The 20,663-nt window shown below is 43.9% G+C and overlaps 1 protein-coding gene across 3 annotated transcripts in view; it reads right to left on the bottom strand.

Moving 5' to 3' along the window:
- Window positions 1–20,663, bottom strand: part of NAAA (N-acylethanolamine acid amidase) — a 33,772-nt gene that overhangs the window by 11,864 nt on the left and 1,245 nt on the right. For 2 of the 3 annotated variants that reach the window (XM_017876584.1, XM_017876583.1), the window contains exons 2-8: window positions 20,314–20,478; window positions 16,360–16,486; window positions 11,127–11,217; window positions 6,902–6,978; window positions 2,173–2,345; window positions 1,960–2,022; window positions 1,135–1,201 (exon numbers count right to left, since the gene is read on the bottom strand). In XM_017876584.1, the coding sequence (XP_017732073.1) occupies window positions 1,135–1,201; window positions 1,960–2,022; window positions 2,173–2,345; window positions 6,902–6,978; window positions 11,127–11,217; window positions 16,360–16,486; window positions 20,314–20,478 (763 nt within the window). The remainder of the gene's footprint in view (window positions 1–1,134; window positions 1,202–1,959; window positions 2,023–2,172; window positions 2,346–6,901; window positions 6,979–11,126; window positions 11,218–16,359; window positions 16,487–20,313; window positions 20,479–20,663) is intronic. The other variant, XM_017876585.1, reaches the window with a different exon arrangement.

Raw genomic sequence — 20,663 nt, 5'->3', positions numbered from 1 at the left:
TTTTTGAGACGGAGTCTCGCTCTGTCGCCCAGGCTGGAGTGCGGTGGCCAGATCTCAGCTCACTGCAAGCTCCGCCTCCAGGTTTACGCCATTCTCCTGCCTCCGCCTCCCAAGTAGCTGGGACTACAGGCGCCCGCCTTGTCGCCCGGCTAGTTTTTTGTATTCTTTAGTAGAGACGGGGTTTCACCGTATTAGCCAGGGTAGTCTCGATCTCCTGACCTTGTGATCCGCCCGTCTCGGCCTCCCAAAGTGCTGGGATTACCGGCTTGAGCCACCGCGCGCGGCGTGACTTTTTTTTTTTGAGTCGGAGTCTTGCCGTTTCACCTAGGCTACAGTGCAGTGGCATGATCTTGGCTCATTGCAACCTCCACCTCTGGGTTCAACCGATTCTCCTGCCTCAGCCTTCCGTGTAGCTGGGATTACAGGCACACACTACCATGCCTGGCTAGTTTCTACATTTTTAGTAGAGACAGGGTTTCACCATGTCGGCCAGGCTGGTCTCCAAGTCCTGACCTCAAGTGATCCTCCTGCCTTGACCTCCCAAAGTGCTGGGATTACAGGTGTGAGCCACTGCACCCGGCCTGACTTTTTAATTCTTTCTCTTTTTTTCTTTTAAATAATGAACATATATTACAACTATGCCTTTTTCTTTTTAACATAAAGAAAAACTTTGGTGCAGATGGACATTTTAACTTATATAGAAGCATATAACTTTTTTTTTTTGAGACGGACTCTTGCTCTGTCACCCAGGCTGGAGTGCAGTGGCGCAATCTTGGCTCACTGCAAGGTCCGCCTCCCGGTTCACACCATTCTCCTGCCTCAGCCTCCCGAGTAGCTGGGACCACAGGTGCCCGCCACCACACCTGGCTAATTTTTTGTATTTTTAGTAGAGATGGGGTTTCACCGTGTTAGCCAGGATGGTCTCGATCTCCTGACCTCGTGATCTGCCCGCCTTGGCCTCACAAAGTGCTGGGATTACAGGCGTGAGCCACCACTTTTAATAAATGATTTCAACCAAATAAAATTTTTACCCTAACATTTTCACCTACCAGAGGATTTCATGGAGTTTTTCATATTCACTATTAACAAAACACCAAACATCCTGGGTAAGCGCGACCCTGTGACACAAGTTACCTGGAAAAGTGCCTCCAGGCTGAGGTTTGCTTGTCCGGTAGCATTAAGGGCCTTGATGGCAGGTGTTCTGTAAGGACAATGGTCGAAGGTCACCTGGCACTTCAACAAGCACTGAAGCCCATCAGCTGTCATTTTTGTGAGGCACAATGCAAGCTCTAGTCTCATTATCTCCCTTTCTCCAAAACAGATTCTGGCCCCAAGCCTGTTTCCTGCTGAGGCCCAGCTCACCATGGCGGAATTCATCCAGCAGCTGGGACGGTTGGCACCATCTGCTCAAGAAAGCTGGGATGATGAAAATGTGTGGCTGCAGAACTGAACAGTGGCCAAACTTGTGGGGCAGTAAAGCCAAGGCAACATATATAGCTACCTGCACTTTGGAACTGTGCTGACTTATAATTATAGAATGTTTACAACTTGAAGGGACAATAAAAACCCTTGACTGGTTTATTATTTAAATAAGGGAAATCATCTCCTTCTAAAAATATCTTGCCTAGAAGACCATGAACCTGGCCCTTTGCTTTCATTTTACAGATGGGTAAACAGAGGCCCGAGAGCCACCCAGTGAGTCATTAGCAGAGCTGGTGGTGGGCTCTAGGGCTCCTTACCCTGAGACCCTCCCAACACCCGCCCAGCTGCTGAGAGGCTCTGCCCATTGCTTTCCTCCGCACAACACTCCCTTCCCAGCCAAGGCACTGGTGAAGGGGCCCAGGTACATTTTTTGGGAGAGGATGGCACCCGTAGGTCTTGCCGGTTCCTGCGACAGAATGGGCATATTCTCCTGACCACAAGAAAACACTGCAAACCAGAAAGCACGTAGCAGCCTACCTTCGGTCATCCTGCTTGGGTGCTGGCTTCCAGTGGTCGTAATTTGTCTCAACTCGGAACCATCTATAACAGAGCACATCATCTTGTCTTATCCACGACAATTTACGACATAGCAAAGGAGACATATGAACAAATTTTAAATACCCCTCATTCCACCAAGTTAAAAACATGATTATTTGATACAGAATGACCAGAGGTTTCAGTTCTACTTACGCTCCATTCAAAGGATCTAGAGGCCAAATGTCTGCTGGGCCATCTCTGTTCCTTGTGATGACCACCCCCTCCTGGGGGGATGTGCCACCAACAATGTAATAAACATCAGCAATGAGGGGAGTCTTGGCCAACTTGCTAACAGCTGCTTCGAAGTTTTCTGACTCATTCAGGGTCTGAACAAAAAGAAGAACTTGCATGAGCAACCTCACCTGCAGCTGGGTCCATACCAGATGATGCAAAAATGATCCAAAGCACATTCTCCTGATACGTTATGTCATGACTATCACCTTGATCTGCTCTGACCTTATCCTCTTGCAATCAGGGCTCCTAAGACGGAAGAAATTTCAGCTTCAAAGGGGGTGCCAGGAGCAGCAGGAATTTCTGACAGGAGGAGAGAACTGTTGACAAGTCCTAGGCCTGGCTCAGCAAACACGGGCTGTGTGCTCTCCAGGCAGATCGCCCTCACAAAGGACTCCTCATGCTTCGTCATTCATTTATTATTTCAACAGGGTTTTCTTGAATACCTACTCTGTGCCAGGCACTGTGCTGGTGTGGGGATAGAGCAGTGAATGAGTTGACTGGTCCTATTCTCTCCCCAAACCTCTGAGGAAGGCAGAAAAGTCAATAGCCAATGGTGACACAGTGTAATGAGTGTTCACATAGGAGAAGATGCTATGGATGTCACCGTAGGGGACCCATCCTCACCAAAGGCAGTGGAAGAAGTACTGCAGGGAAGCATCACATGAATTGAAGCCAAAGAGACAAACACAAGTGAGTGGTGAAAGTGGTGGTTGCAGGGTGAGGAGTGGCAGTGGGGAGGAGGGTTCTAGTTTGATGGACTAGACTGGCAAAGGCTTGGGGATGAAAGAGCATGCGCTACATTAGGGCCCTGAGCTTAATAGGTGTTCAGACGCCCTGAGGGCCCAGGAAGACTTCCAAAGGCCTGTGGCAAGGATACTTAAGGGGATCACTCCCCAAATCTTCAGATTCCATATGGGCTCCTTCCCAGAGCTGATCTGCTCAAGAATATCCTTCGGTGGAGGGCCTGCTCTTCCTGTCTCCACCTTCACAACCATTCTGCTGCCATGTTTTAAAGGAAGTACATTGTATGCTCACCCATCCTGGATATTGCCAGGGCACACTGTCAAGGGTGGAGGTGGTGATAGGGTCAAATAAAAGAACAATTCAAGATATTGGTATCTGCAAAGGCTCCATCATTCAGCACCATAAACCCTAACAGCAATAAGTATAAGGCAAGAAAACTCTACAAAACCCATGGCAGGCTTTGTAGAGTTTTCTTGCCTTATACTTAGCTACTCAGGGAGGCTGAGGTGGGAGCATTGCTTGAACTCAGGAAGTGAAGGTTGCAGTGAGCCGAGATTGCGCCGCTGCACTCCAGCCTGGGCGACAGAGTGAGACCCTGTCTCAAAAAAAAAAAAAAAAAGAAAGAAATGATCTGTCCTAACTTGTTTGACTGTAGGTCATATGATCCCTTTCCAGAGAGGATCCTGCCCTGTACTCAGAAGAAGGAAATGTATGGTCAGAGAGGCCAAGAAGAATCTAGACAGACAGGCCTAGCTGGGTTTCCCCACTCCATTTATTAGCACTGGATCTACCTTTTTGTCCAATCATATTTCTACATGGCATTCCACACTTTGTTAAACCTAAGCATAAAACTGGACAATGTCCCCTGTATCTTTGGGTCTTCATTCTGGAGACTCCTATGTCATGTACATGTTAAATAAATTTGTATGCCTTTTCTCCAATTAATCTGCCTTTTGTAAGTTGACTTTTCAGTGAACCTTCAGAGGGCAAAGAGGAAATTTTCCCCAGGCCTTTGCAGCGGTAATAGGAGTAATGAAATATTAGTTTGCTTATGTTGCCCATATCATCCCCCAACTACCATAAAATTCATTGCCTCTAACCTGTGACAACAAAGCAAAAGAACATCAATAAAAAATAATGAAGGCAGTGGTGACTTATTTTACCCAGGTGACAAAGTCAGGGAGTGCAAATGCCTCATCCATCTCAGGAAATGGAGGGAATGGGCAGTGACTGCTAATAGACATGGGGTTTCTTTCTTCTTTCTTTCCTTTTTTTTTTTTTAGTTTAGGTCCCAGAGGTTTCTTTCGTTATTTTATTTATTTACTTCTTTGCAGACGTGGGGTCTCAATATGTTGTCTGTTAGACCTGAACTCCTGGGCAGAAGGGATCCTCCCACCTCAGCCTCCTGAGTGTCTGGGACTGCAGGCAAGCACCATCACACTCAGCAGATTCGTCCTTACCAGAGAACATGGCAACCTCAGCATAAGGATTTTTTTGTTTGCTTACCAAGAACTTTTACCTTTTTGATACAGGAGATAGAAATAAATTATTTAGGCAGATAGGGTAAAAGAGTCCTTGGCAAGGCTTCCTTTCTAACAAAAAGTAGCCCAAGAAGTTATTCTTTTCTAACAAAGAGCAGCCTGAAAAATGGAACTGCAAACATAGATATAAGCAAGCTGGAAGCTTGCACAGGTGAATGCCAGCAGCTGTGCCAACAGAAAAGGGCTACCTGGGAGCCAGGCATGTTCAAAATGGAGGCTCCATCTTCCCTGCTTTTTTCTTTCTTTTTGGAGACAGAGTCTTGCTGTGTCGCCCAGGCTGGAGTGCAGTGGTGCGATCTCGGCTCACTGCAACCTCTGCCTCCTGAATTCAAGTGATTCTCCTGCCTCAGCCACCCAAGAGGCTGGGATTACAGGCCCCCGCCACTACACCCGGCTAATTTTTGTATTTTTAGTAGAAACAGGGTTTCATCAACTCCTGACCTCAGGTGATCCACCCGCCTCGGCCTCTCAAAGTGCTGGGATTACAGGTGAGCCACAGCACCCCGCCCATCTTCCCTTTTCTTTGTCACCATGTGTACAGTAAAGAAGCAGGCAACATGGCACCAGCCAGGTAGAGAATCCATCTGCACAATAAAAGATTAGGGTGGGGGAAGACAGCTTTTCGTGCCCTATGCAAATGGTACACCTGGTTCAACCAATCTTTCCTGCCCTATGTAAATCAGATACCGCCTCCTCAAGCTCATCCATAAAACCTCCTGCATTTCCCCGTGGAACTCATTTTTTTGGGACCTCTCTTTGCTGCAGAGAGCTCTTCTCTTTCTTTCGCCTATTAAACTTCCACTCTTAACCTCACTCTGGTGTGTCTGCACTCTAGTTTTCTGTGGCCCTGAGACGACAAATCTCAGGTATCATCCTGGACAAACAATGCCGTTTCATTTTCACTTAAAGGAAGCACCTTACAGCTTCTCTTTGTCATACCCAAGTTGCCGGCATCTCTATTCTTGCACTTTGTGGCAAATTATTATGTACGATAAGGGTTCCTTGAACACAAGCACTGAGATGCAGTGACAGTCTGATAATTGAGACAATTACTAGGTGACTGATTTCATCCCACTATTCAGAATATTGTGCAATTTAAAAATGATGAATTATTTCTGGAATTTTCCATTTCATATTTCTGGACCACAGTTGACTGTGGGTAACAGAAACCAAGAATAAGGGAAGACTACCGTAGATGTGGCCTGGAAACCAGCACATTTTAATAGGTTCTTGTAGAGCAGATGTTCCTTTTATTGTGTGCATAGCTACCTTCTAATGCATTTGCTTTGCTAGTTTGGATATTTGCAAATGGAGAAGTACATCTGTCTCTGTAGAAGAGCATAATATTATCTCCTATCTCAATCAGCTATTGTGGAAAACTCTGGCCTGTGACAAAGATTCTCTCCTTGACCAAACTCTAGCCAGGCTCCTCTGAGCCCTCTTCTCTATTACATCTTGACCCTGGCTTATAAAGACTCGAACAAATACTAATAGTTTCTAACAGCTCAAGGCCACGTCTCTCAGATGACTAAGTCCCCTTAAAGTGCCTGTCTGAGAAAACTTCAGGCTGTCAAAAGAATTTGACATTTGTTCCAGCCAACACCTGAAGGTAGGGCCCCTGTCTCCCTGGTTCTGTGGGAGGGTAGGAGCAAAACTTCTTTTCCTTTTTTTTTTTTTTTTTTGAGACAGAGTTTCGCTCTTATCGACCAGGCTGGAGTGCAGTGGCGCGATCTCGGCTCACTGCAAGCTCCACCTCCCAGGTTCATGCCATTCTCCTGCCTCAGCCTCCCGAGTAGCTGGGACTACAGGCGCCCGCCATTACGCCCGGCTAATTTTTTGTATTTTAAGTAGAGACAGGGTTTCACTGTGTTAGCCAGGATGGTCTTGATCTCCTCACCTCAAGATCTGCCCGCCTCGGCCTCCCAAAGTGGGATTACAGGTGCGAGCCACCGTGCCCAGCCTGGAGCGTAACTTCTAAGTTCTAGTTAGCAAACTCAAATTGGTTTCACATGAACCAACACCTCCTTTCCACTTTTCACTTTTCTGATTCTCCTAAGCTCCTGTTCCCTCACCTCCTTTTAAAATACCCATCACCTCTGCACAAACCAAAGTTGAACTCAGTTCACACTGGACTCTTCCTTACTGCAATAGCTTATACTGATTACAATCTGTCCTTACCACTTTAACTAGTGTCTGGCTTTATCTTTGACATTTATCAAAAAGGTTTATATGCTCTTTGCAAACATTTAGATGCTTCTTCTTTTAAGGAGCTCCTTACATTAAAAGCAACATTGTTAAATGACACAGAACAGTCTAGAAGGTGGAAGTGGAGTTAAGGAGGGCTCCACATTAAATATACTCACAGCACGGATCAGCCAGCTGACCGGAATGTGTCTCCGAAACAGGGCAGCGATAGCATTCTCCCACCACCAGCCTTTATCTGCCAAGTTGAGTATATATGTTATATATGTGTGTGTGTGTATATACACACATGCAACAGATATGTCATTTTAGCAAGGGAATATAGATATTCACTCAAGTTTTGAAAGCAGAATCTTTTGTACCAGGATACAATGATAATTATGTGAAGGGAAATAATTCTATTAATTACACCAGACAAAATAAAATTATGTAGCTGTCAAGGGTGGTGTCTTAATAAATATTAGGAAGAACATAGAGAACGTGAATCTTCCACACCTGTGATTTGTGCTCACATTTAAAAAAATACAAATTTGCAATCATTTCCCAAAATTATTTTGGACAACTTTTAAAAGTCTGTTAGGGGATTCATTGCCAAACAAAATTTTCATTCAAGGGTAAGTAATGGCAATACAAGAAAAAAATGGACAAATTGAATTTCACAAAAAATTTTTAAAATTCTGTGCATTAAAAGACAGTATCGGCCAGGCGCGGTGACTCATGCCTGTAATCCCAGCACTTTGGGAGGCCGAGGTGGGTGAATCCCCTGAGGTCAGGAGTTCAAGACCAGCCTCACCAACATGGTGAAACCCTGTCTCTACCAAAAATACAAAAATTAGCCGAGCATGGTGGCAGGAGCCTGTAATCCCAGCTACTTGGGAGGCTGAGGCAGGAGAATTGCTTGAACCCGGGAGGCAGAGGTTGCAGTGAGCCAAGATCAGGCCATTGCACTCCAACCTGGGTGACAGAGCGAGACTCTTGTCTCAAAAAAACAAGACAGTATCAACAGAGTAAAAGGCAATTCAGATTGAGAGAAAATATTTGCAACAATAAGGGATTACTATCTAGAGTATTTAGAGAACTCCTAAAATTCAACAAAATAAACATTCCAATTAAAAAATGGGCAAAGGACCAGATGTGTTGGCTCACGCCTATAATCCCAACACTTTGGGAGGACCAGGTGGGAGAAGTGCTTGAGCCCAGGAGTTTTAGACCAGCCTGGGGAAAATAATGAAACCCATCTCTACAAAAAATTTAAAAATTACCAGGCATGGTGGCACATGCCTGTAGTCCCAGCTTCTGGGGAGGTTGAGGCAGGAGGATTGCTTGAACGCTGTTGGTCAAGGCTGCAGTGAGCTGTGATTGAGTCACTGCCCTCCAGCCTGAGTGACAGAGTGAGACTCTATCTTAAAACAAAAAAAAAAAAATGGGCAAAGGACTTGAATAGACGTTTCTCCAAAGAAGATATACAAATGGCCAGTAAGCACATGAAAAGATATTCCATATCATTAATCATTAGAGAAATGCAATGAAAACTACAATGAGATGCCACCTCACACCCATTAAGATGGCTACTATTGGCCAGGTATAGTGGCTTATGCCTGTAATCCCAGCACTTTGGGAGATCAAGGTGGGTGGATCACTTGTGCCCAGGAGTTTTAGACCAGCCTGGGCAACATGGCAAAACCCTACCTCTACAAAAATTACAAAAATTAGCCAGGCATGATGGCACATGCCTGTAGTCCCAGCTACTCAGAAGGCTGAGGTGGGAGGATAACTTGAGCCTAGGAGATTGAGGCTGCAGTCAGCCAAGATCCCACCACTGTACTCCAGCCTGGGTAATAGAGTAAGACTCTGTCTTAAGAAAACAAAGAAAAAAAAAAAAAAAAAAAAAAACCCCAGGCCTTGTGCAGTGGCTCATTCCTATAATCCCAGCACTTCAGGAAGCCGAGGCAGGAGGACTGCATGAGCTCAGGAGTTTGAGACCAGCCGGGGTAATATAGTGAGACTTTGTTTCTACTAAAAAAAAAAAAATTTTTTTTAAATTTTTTAACGAGCCCCCACCAAAAAATAGTTAGAATTTGACTGTTTCTATTGTAAAGAAAAGACAAATATTTAAAGTAACACATATCACAATCAGATCATGCATACATGATAGTGCGTTTATGAATGTGTGATTTGAGACAGTGAGACGCTGTCTCAAAACAAACAGACAAACAAAAAAAACTGGACAAAGGACTTGAATAGACATTTCTCCAAAGAAGATATACAAATGGCCAGTAAGCACATGAAAAGATATTCCACATCATTAATCATTCAGAGAAATAAAAATGTGATTTGCATCTCTGTGATTATATGAATTTAACACATTATCACATGTGCTCCCGAAATATGCACCTGTAATGTGTATCAATAACAAAATTAATTTTTTAAAAACCCACTCTAGCAATTTTGAAATATATAATACATGATTGTTAACTGTAGTCACCTTGCTGTGTGGATCACCAGAACTTATTCCTCCTGTCTAACTGAAACTTTGTACCCTTTGACCATTTCCCTTTTTCCCCAGTGCATAGCAACCACCATTCTACTCTCTGCTTCTATGAGTTCAAACTTGGAGATTTCACATATAATTGAAATCATGCCATATCTGTCACAATAGGTTTTACGCAGGGGAACAACCTGACCATTCTAGTTGCTGGGTAGGGAAAGAATTACAGGAAGGTAAAAATAGTAGCAAGGAGATCAGGTGGGTTGATCAGGCAGTACAGGTGTGATGTGGGCTAGTTCAGCAGTGAAGGTAGAGAGAATGGACATGTACAGTCTAGTTCTGCTGTCAGAGCTGATAAGACTTAGGGAGTGAGAAAATATGGAAGAAATACATTAGGATAAATAATTGTTTACTGTGGACACTGATATATACTCAATCATCATCTTCCCGGTAAAGCCTTATGTAAAAAGTGAAGAATAAACAACCACACTGGCCGGGAGCTGTGGTTCACACCTGTAATCCCAGCACTTTGGGAGGCCAAGGTGGGTGGATCACCTGAGGTTCGGAGTTTGAGATCAGCCTGGCCAACATGGTGAAAACCCATCTCTACCAAAAATACAAAAATTAGCTGGGCATGGTGGCACGTCTTGTAATCCCAGCTACTCAGGAAGCTGAGGCACGAGAATCACTAAAGCCCGGAAGGCAGAGGTTGTAGTGAGCCAAGATCGCCCACTGCACTCTAGCCCGGGCAACAGTTTTTGTCTCAAAACAAAACAAAACCAAACCAAACCAAACCAAACAAAAAACCCAAAAAAACAACACCATGAAGTCAATCAGGGTTCATCAGATGAGCAACACTAAACTTTAAGATACTCCTTGTATATATCCTTCTCCTTGATTCAGCTGCACACTGAGGACAGACACAGAGCTCACTTATCTCTAGGTTTCCCACATACTGTGGAACTAAATGGTGTTCCCCTGAGATCTGGGGAATGGCAGTGGGAATGTCAATGAACAGAGCAATTGGGTCAGGACCCAGGAGAGCAATCTGAGAACTTCCTCTCCCACTACTAGCTGTCATTTCATCTCACAGCCTATGTCCTTCTCTGCCTAACGAATGGAGTTAAAAATAACAGCCCTGCCCAACAGGACTGTTGTGAGGGTCTAAGAAGAAGACATGTGAAGATGTGCATGGTAAACCAGAAAGTGCTTTACAAATGTTGCTTGTATAACAGCATCATATATCCCCTAGATGATCACAGTAGTTTCCAAATGGTCTTCTGCTTCCATCTCAACCTAACACAATCCAATCTCTACAGAGCAGCAAAAGTAATAGTTAAAAATATAAATCACATCTGTTCACTCCCTGGCCTACAATCCCCCTACAGCTTCCATTATGCTTAAAATCCATACTCTTCACTGTGGCCCTGCACCATGCCCTCAGCTTCTTCTTCACTTCTAACGTCACTACCCACTTACTCCATGCTATAACCACACTGACTTTCTTTGGCTTCTGAAATCCACCAAGCTTATTATTACTACCTACGGCCTTCGTCCTTGCGGTAAGTCCACCAGAAATGGTCTTCCCCTGGCTTCTGTAGAACTAGCTCCAGGATCACATGGATCAGGCCTTCTCTGACCCTCTGACCTGTACTAACCACTCCACCTCCTCCTTCACTCTCTATCACAGCTTCCTATTTTGCTTTCTTTGCAGCACTTATTGCTACCTGAAATCATCTTCATTGCTTCCACGCATACTGTCTATTTTCCCCCACTAGGATGGAAGTCCCTGCCACATAGTGGGTGTTCTGTATGTTCTGTTGGGCGAGTGAAGGAAGTGCTTGGATAGAACTGAACAATAATGTAGCTAAACTTACACAGGAGTTTGTTTTGATTACCTCGTTCATCACCAGAAACTGTAAACTTGTGTGGGCTCTGGCCAGTCCATAATCCTACATAGCCAATAAAAGTAGTTCCTGTGAATGCAATCTGAAATCAAGAGATACATGGATCATTTCACCATTCCAATCAAATACACTGAAATCATCTGTTTTGCCCCACAGTTTTCTGGATTTTTAAAAAATAATTCCAACAAAATAGAATAAAACTCTGAAATAGCCTTCTAAGACAGAGGTTCTTAACCTTAAGCTGGGGTAGGGGAGCGTGGTCCATAGATACGATTTTAGTAGATTTGTGACCTTGGATGGGAAAAAAAAAGATGCATCTTTATTTTCACTAACCTCCAACTGAAATCTAATTCCTTCTGTAATGAACGCATGCAATAAATCACGCAATCATAGTGGTGCCTATAATTTTGTCACTAGTAGAAATCACAGGTTTTTTCACATACACAATGTTGGCTGCAGATATTTTGAAACACTGTCCATAATTTACTACTTTGAAATCATGGTAGTTATTAGACCCATTGCTAAACCTTACTATTTAATGTGTTAAGAAAAAGTATAACATTGAAATGGCTGTTTTCAACACAACTGATTTTCTTTGTAATCACACGTTTTATTTTATGTATTTATAAAACATTATTCACCAAAGGGGTGCACAAAGCAGGTTAAGAAGCCCCATCCTAGAAGTAGCAAGTGGAGTCTTACTTTAAAACTTGTTTTGAAGCTGGGCGCAGCGGCTCACACCTGTAATCCCAGCACTTTGGGAGGCCGAGGTGGGTGGAACACCTGAGGTCACGAGTTCAAGACCAGCCTGACCAACATGGGGAAACCCTGACCCTACTAAAAATACAAAATTAGTCGGGCGTGGTGGGGCATGCCTGTAATCCCAGCTACTAGGGTGCCTGAGGCAGGGGAATCGCTTGAACCTGGGAGGTGGAGGTTGCGGTGAACCGAAAAAGCGCCATCGCACTCCAGCCTGGGCAATAAGAGCAAACCTCTGTCTCAAAATAAAATAAAATAAAACTTGTTTTGATTTGATTATAAGAGATAAATATCACATATTTTATAAGCTCTGTGATGTTAGGAGAAACAAGTGGGACTGTTCACCAATAAAAATCACGTTTAAATTTTAAATATTTAAAAATCCTTTTACATAGCTCTTTCATTTAATCCTCACAACTATCCCATGAATTATAGGCATCACCCCCACTTTAAATTAAGGTCATGAGCTCCAGTGATTGCAAGATACCACTATGTAACCTGCAGGAGAAAAATCAACCTCTATATGTCACCGAGCCTGGAGTGCAATGGTGCAATCACAATTCACTGCGGCCTCGACCTCCTGGGCTCAAGTGATCCTCCCACCTCAGTTTTCCAACTAGCTGGGACCACAGGCGCATGCCACCAAACCTGACATATATGTATACATACACACACACACACACACATATACATTTTTTTTTTTTTTTTTTTTTTTTGGTTTTCCTAGAGACAGGGTCTCCCTATGTGGCCCAGGCTGGTCTCAAACTCCTGGGCTCAAGTAATCCTTCTGTATTGACTTCTCAAAGTGCTGGGATTACAGGTATGAGTCACCACAGCTAGCCATTATCAGTTATTTCTGATACCAAATTTTATTTTTCAGAGAAGTACTTTGGCCAGGCGTGGTGGCTCACGCCTGTAATCCCAGCACTTTGGGAGGCCGAGGCAGGCAGATCACTTGAGGCCAGGAATTTGAGACCAGCCTGGCCAACATGACGAAACCCCATCTCTACCAAAAATACAAAAATTAGCTGGCTGTGGTGGCGTGCACCTGTGGTCCCAGCTACTTGGGAGGCTAAGGCAGGAGAATCACTTGAACCCAGGAGGTAGAGGTTGCGGTGAGCTGAGATGGCACCATTGCACTCCAGCTTGTGACAGAGCAAGACTCTGTCTCAAAAAAAAAAAAAGCACTTAAAACAGTATCTGACTCATACTGTTTGATAAAAGTTAACTAATACTGTTATGTTTTAAGAAATAAATAGTCCTAGATTGATATTTTCCTTAGAAAATTAGGTCAGTAATGTTTTCAATTAATTATTTATTTTTACCTTATCTGCTTATAAAAATAATTTAGGTGGCTGAATTACAAGGGAGAATGCAGTGGCCTTAGTTTTATAAATGACCTCAGCCCTCAGACTTACTGAGGGCCTCCATGAGTGCCTCATCTCCATGGATGGTGGTAAAGTAGAAATAAGTCTACCTTACTACTCAAGCCCTTACAAATGTAATTACGTGGAAAATAAAAAGTAATTATACGGCCACCTCATTTGCATGACACTGTGACCCTCAGGGTCACTCCTGAAGGGCTGAGAAAATTGAAGTTATGAGATCAAAAATCACATCATAGTTTTCAATTACCATACATAATTATAAATAATTTCGAGATATAATTTGTAAGATATTTTATCTTGCAGCTCTGAAAATCTGTTTTTACTTCTGTTTGTACTTCCCAATTGTTTCTGCCTAGTCAGTTAACATAAACAAACCCTTAGCAGGGAATTTTAAGTTATTTTAAGTTACAGCCTAATTGCCTGGTGCAGTGACTCAAACCTGTAATCCCAGCACTTTGGGAGGCTGAGGCAGACGGATTATCTGAGCTCAGGAGTTCAAGACTAGCCAACATAGTGAAACCCCATCTCTACTAAAAATACAAAAATTAGCCAGGTGTGGTGGCACCCTCCTGCAGTCCCAGCTATTTGGGAGGCTGAGGCAGGAGAATTGCTTGAACCCGGGAGGCAGAGGTTGCAGTGAGCCAAGATTGCGCCACCGCACTCCAGCCTGGGCGATAGAGTGAGACTCTGTCTCAAAAATAAAAACAGTAATAATAATAACAATAATAATTTACAGTCTAATTAAGGCTGAGCTTTGACAACGAAAACTATCAGTAGGCCCAACGCCTGGGTTCTGGCCCTACCTCTGCCATGTCTCTGCCTTGTGATTTGGAGCAAGTCAGTCTCTGTGAAGTTAGGCTCCCTCATCTAGAAAGTAAAGATAAAAATGTTGACTGATGTCTGCTTCGCAGGGCTGCTGGGGGGATCGAATGAGGTCCTGTGTATGACAATACTTTTGTTGTTGTTGTTGTTGAGATGAGTCTCATTCTGTCACTGGGCTAGAGTGCAGTGGTGCGATCTCAGCTCACTGCAACCTCCGCCTCCCGGGTTCAGGCGATTCCCCTGCCTCAGCCTCCTAAGTAGCTGGGATTACAGGTACCCACCAAAATGCCCAGCTAATTTTTTTTTTTTTTTTGTATGTAGTTTTAGTAGAGACGGGGTTTCACCATGTTGGCCAGGCTGGTCTTGAACTCCTGACCTAGTGATTTGCTCGCCTTGGCCTCCCAAAGTGTTGGGATTACAGGCGTGAGCCATTGTGCCCAGCCGAAAATACTTCTAAGATTGCAAACACTAGACAAGAATGAGAGATGAATTATTTTGTGGATAACCTGTTCTTAATTTCATAAAACAATTTCTTGGCCATGAGTCCTCCATAGAAAAGCAATAACCAAGAGTAAACTGTCTATATTCAGTAACAGTCACCTGAGTACTGAGAGTAAAACTACCTCTACAGACTATTTCTCTACAGATTATTTCATGGGAACTCCAGGAAAAACAAAAACAAAAGAAGAAACAACTATTAGAGTGAGTTTCAGAACAGCTGAAATAATTTATTTTCATTGCATTTATTCCTTTCTCTCTTTATAAGAATATTAGCTCATTATAGAATAATGGAGAAAAACATGAATAAATAATAAATAATATTATCCCATCATTCAGTAATAAAACAATATTTAGCAGATTTCCTTTGAGAATTTATTATGCATTTATATTATCATTACCACTTAAAATCATTTTCAAACTAATTCAGCTAGAAAACAAATTATTAATAGTGGTGAAGTAAAGAATAGGACTGGAAAAGAGAAACTTTTACTTTAAATATTTCTATACTGTTTAAATTTTTTATGAAAAAAAGTGTTTAGGCCGGGCGCAGTGGCTCAAGCCTGTAATCCCAGCACTTTGGGAGGCCGAGACGGGCGGATCACGAGGTCAGGAGATCGAGACCATCCTGGCTAACACGGTGAAACCCCGTCTCTACTAAAAAATACAAAAACTAGCCGGGCGAGGTGGCGGGCGCCTGTAGTCCCAGCTACTCGGGAGGCTGAGGCAGGAGAATGGCCTAAACCCGGGAGGCGGAGCTTGCAGTGAGCTGAGATCCGGCCACTGCACTCCAGTCCGGGCGACAGAGCGAGACTCCGCCTCAAAAAAAAAAAAAAAAAAAAAGAAAAAAAAAAAAAAAGAAAAAAAGTGTTTATAAAAGCAGATGACTGAGTAGTTAGTAAATGAGTTTTTAGTATTTGTGAATCAACCCCTAAATGCAAAGAACAAAGGGAATACAGTCCTTGCCCTTACAGCCAAAATCTGGCTCTTGCACACTGTATTCTGTTTTACAGCAAAACATGCTTTGTGTACTCAATGAACACTGATTAATTCTGTCTCTCTAAATGTTTACGTAGTGACAACAGTATATAGTAGATTACAGTTTTAAAGGAACCATGCTATATACAAAACATCTAAGTATAATTTTTTAAAGATCATACACAAGAAAGTGGTGTGGGTCAATCGTACTTGCAGAATGAAGGACCATTTATTATTTGGCTACAACTTTACACAGACTACTTCATTTAACATTTATAACCATCTCAGTAAAGTAGTTACGCACCTCCATGAGCTGTAGTCTGCAAAATTAGGGAATGAGTAATTTCTCAGGTTCACAAAGGAAGTACAGTAACTGATAGAATCAAGATTCAAACCTGGGACTGTCAGATCCCAAAGTTGAGTGTTCCTAGTCATTGCACTACCCAGTCCCTCCATATTACAGAAACAACCTGGGCATGGGAAAGCAGAGGAAAGAGCTGACTCTGCATAAGTGGATGATTGATCACTCCCTAAAAGAGATTTCCCTATGGAAAACTAGGTGACCTCTTTAAGTAGACACTCAATAATAAATAATAAATGACCGTCCTTCCTATAAGCATAATTGATGTAAACCTCTCTTCTGCCTTTGTTTTTCCAGGGGTGTGATTTTTTTGTGTCTTATATTGATAACACACTTAAGTTAGCAGGCCATCCAAATGATGGCTAACTTGAGTTTGCAAATCTTTCTGATTTCTTATCTTATACAGTATAGACTATACCTGCCCATTCTTTAAGAATTGCACATCCACGGTCAACTTGCGTAAGACATTCCCAAAAGGATAATCCAGATTCCGACCATGGTAAATGTGGCCTCTGGAGTCTTGAGCCACAATACTGGTGCAGAATCTGAGAAAAGGGAAAAGTCCAACATGAATGAATAAGACAAATAAGAAAAAAAAGAAAAGGAGTTTTTCATTTGTAAAACAAATCCTCAAAGTAAAACAGTTTTTCTTCCTTATGACTGACATATGTGCTACAACGCTTGTAAGAATATAGATTAACAATTCAAGATGAAAAACACAACTGGATACAATTCATCTGTGCTCCTTCAGTGTTTCTTGGGTCTTTGCCCTTAGCACACATGCAGAGCATCATAAGCATAGTAAGTGAGAATTTCATCCTCAGTCCAAATCTGCAGTGAAACTAACCCATCCTGGGGTCAGGAGACCTGTGAACTCTGCTTTTTCCTCTGCTTGGCAGCATGTATTCTATTTAACACATGATTCAAAGCCAGCTCAAGCTCACCTCTCCACATATTAATTCCTCAGAGCAAATAAAGTAACACTAAACCATTGTTTCACCAATGTTTCATTTTGTCCCCTTGGGAAAATGGCTGGCTCTTAAGGGACTTGGCACTTTTCCTGTCTCTCTCCCAGCTCCTTGCACAGAGATCATAATTTTTAAAAAGGGGAATCTCTATGAACAGAAGTTCATAGAGAGAAAAGAGGAGGAGGCTTGTTAAGTATCCATATTCTCTGAGAATATTTAATGGTACATGAAAAAATATTACATATTTATAAAAAATATTTACAAAATATTTATATACAGTATGTCCAATACCAGGGGAAAAATATGTATATCCATATGAACAAAACTGAGAGAAAACATCCTGGAGGGTTTTTCTGGTCATTTTTTAATAACAGGATGGTGGTTAGCTTTCTTTTTTTACTTTTCTACATTTACTGATTTTCTACAATGATTACATGCTACTTTTATAATTGGAGGAAAAAGTGTTACTTTTTGTTTGTTTGTTTGTTTAAAGGCGGAAACTTGTGCCAGGCACCAGAAGGGTGTCTCAGGCCTGTAATCCCAGCACTTTGGGAGGCCAAGGTGGATGGATCATGTGGTCACGAGTTTGAGACCAGCCTGGCCAACATAGTGAAACCCCGTCTCTACTAAAAATACAAAAATCAGCCGGGCATGGTGGCGCATGCCTGTAGTCCCAGCTACTTGGGAGGCTGAGGGAGCAGAATCGCTTGAACCCGGGAGGCGGAGGTTGTGGTGAGCCAAGATCGCGCCACTGCGCTCCAGCCTGAGCAACAGAGTGAGACTCCATCTCAAAAATAAATAAAATAAAATAAAATAAAGATGGAACCTTGGTCAGTTTTAATTCCCTCCAAGGTTTCTGTTTTTATTTATTTATTTATTTTTTTTGAGTCTCTGTCACCCAGGCTGGAATGCAGTGGTACAATCTCGGCTCTCTGCAGCCTTGACTTCCCAGGCTCAAGTGATCCTCCCACTTCAGCCTCCTGAGTATCTGGGACCACAGGTGCAAGCCACCACGTCTGGCTAATCTTGTGGTATTTTTTGTAGAGACAAGGTTTTACCATGTTGCCCAGGCTGGTATCAAACTCCTGGGCTCAACAGATCCTGGTATCGAACTCCTGGGCTCAAGAGATCCATCCACCTTATCCTCCCAAAATGCTGGGAAAGGAGGCATGAGCCACTGTGCCCAGCCTCCCTCCAACGTTTCTGAGTTTAACTTCAAAGAGTTCAGGTCAGGGAGAGAACTGGTAAGACATGGGAAGTACTAAAGCAGAGTTTGTAGAATCTCTCTCAAAGGCGATCTTTCAAAATTGGCAAGATAACAATACTTTCATATCAGGCCCAAATGTTGTGGTGTGATGTAGCAGCGCACAAGCACGGGAGACAAATGAGGAAACAGGCTCTGCTTTGAGAGGCACTGCAGCGAACTGGAGATTCCCATGCTTTTAGCACTCACCAGCCACCTGACTTCCAGCAAGGTGGCCCCTCTGAGGCTTGGTTTCCACATCACAAAACAGATGATACCATCTGCCCCACGGGGCTGTGTTCATGAAGTACCTGGCACCCAGTAGGCTCAATAAAGGGTAGCTAGTATTATTCTAATTCAATAAGGCTTACTTCCAACATGAGAAGAAAGCATTTCCTTTGTTAATGCTAGTGGAATTGAATGGTGCTTTCTATCAGGCAATTCTATAAATACCTTAGTATCAAATCCAAAAGTTAGAATGTTTTTACTGGACCTTTTGCTTTAATCTGTTTGAATATAGTGACTCCAAAAGATGAGGGTAAAATGATTTGTGATTTTCATTAAGAAAGCCGTAAGTTAAAATAGGAAAAGTTGGAGGTAGGGGAGGGAGGTGGTAAAATTATAATAACTTAGTTCAACTGAAAGGCATGTTATTTAGCAGGCCTGTGTCTTTTCTGTGCCTGAAAGCATTTCCTGAAGAGGAAGGCAGTCCCAGTGCTTTTTAGCTTACTCTGCCTAGGTGTTCTGGGAAAATGCCTGGGCCAGTAAAGTTTCATTATTCCAAGATCTTTTCTACCCCCATCATCTTTAGGCAGCAAGAAGCTCTAAGTATGTACAAGAGGTTACGAGATGAAGCTAGTCTGGTGGCAAAATAATAAGTATTAAAGGGAGAAACCAAGCCAAAACCTCTCTTTATTCCAGAACCTGTTACTGAGCCCATAAACCTTTAGTGGTCCCCTGCACTCTGCCTGGGATCAACCACACACTCCATGTTGCTTTCACTTCTGGGTGCACTTTTTTCTTTTTCTTTTTGATACAGAATCCTGCTTTGTCACCCAGGCTGGAGTGCAATAGCGCTATCTTAGCTCACTGCAACCTCTGCCTCCTGGGTTCAAGTGATTCTCCTGCCTGAGCCTCCCGAGTAGCTGGGATTCCCAGGTGCCCGTCACCACGCCTGGGTAATTTTTTTGTATTAATAGTAGAGACAGGGTTTCACCATGTTGGCCAGGCTGGTCTTGAACTCCTGACCTCAGGTGATTCACCTGCCTGGGCCTCCCAAAGTGCAGGGATTACAGGCGTGAGCCACCACGCCCAGCCTGGGTGCACATTTTATCATGCCCACTTCCTGGTCCAAACACTGGCTGGCCCTATTAGAGCAGCATTCCCTGTCGCCCCAACCCTGGTGGACACAGACACTTCAGCCATGACACACATGAAAGGAGAAATTCAGGGCAACAAATACAGGCAGAGATGAGCCACTGCCAGTATAGAGATGGAAGGCCACTGAGTTAACTAAAGGGTCCAGATGAGAGGAGGCTTAGTTTCAAAAACTTCCTGGAAAAGTACGTTTTGAGCAGAATTTTTTTTTTTTTTTTTTTTGAGACAGAGTCTCGCACTGTTGCCAGGGCTGGTGTGCAGTGGCGCGATAGCGGCTTGCTGCAACCTCCACCTCCCGGATTCAAGCGATTCTCCTGCCTCAACCTCCTAAGTAGCTAGGATTACAGGCGCCCGCCACCACGCCTGGCTAATCAAAAAATTAGACGGGGTTTCACTATGTTGGCCAGGCTGGTCTCGAACTCCTAACCTCGTGATCTGCCCACCTTGGCCTCCCAAAGTGCTGGGAATACAGGCGTGAGCCACCTCGCCCTGCCTTTGGGCAGAATTTTAAAAGTAGGATGCTACCTGGATTGGGGGAGAGAAAACTCCGGGCTACCGGCAGAGGGAAAGTTCAATGCTGAGTGGGAAAAGTTGCTTTCCCTCTCGAAGCCTACGATCTGCAGCTCAGATTTACCCAGAAAGGCAACGAGGAAGCACTGGAAGTTTCTGGGCAAGCAGGCACCACCCTGTTTTTATCACACGGAAAACATGTCTCCTGCCGCTAGTCTGTGTCAGGAGGCCCCAGCAAGCCCCGCGTTACTCCGCACCGGCTTGGGGCACTCACGCGGAGGACTCGTAGGCCAGGTTGACTAGGAGGCAGTCCGCCAGGCTGACGTTCAGGAAGTCACACATGCCGCGGATCTCGCCGGTAAAGGGCTGGGGCAGGAAGCGCTCCAGCTCCAGGACCACTTTTCCGATCAACACGTGCACCCACTTGGGGACTCTATCCCTAAAAAAAAAGAGCACGAGGGCGTCTGACCCGCTCAGAGGTCGGCGGCGTGCGACTTCGTGTGCACTGCGAGCGGGGCTACATCCTTAGGGCGTGAACTGTCAGGGCCACGGCTCCCGACAGTGGACCGCCCCGGCGCCGTGTCACTCAATCCGCAGCCTCCTGGGGTGGGGCGGGGCGGGGGG

The sequence above is a fragment of the Rhinopithecus bieti genome, unplaced genomic scaffold, assembly GCF_001698545.2.
Source record: "Rhinopithecus bieti isolate Rb0 unplaced genomic scaffold, ASM169854v2 scaffold_8675, whole genome shotgun sequence".
NCBI classification, from domain to species: domain Eukaryota; kingdom Metazoa; phylum Chordata; class Mammalia; order Primates; family Cercopithecidae; genus Rhinopithecus; species Rhinopithecus bieti.
Note: the sequence above shows the minus strand (reverse complement) of the source record. Positions and strands in the feature narration are given on the sequence as shown.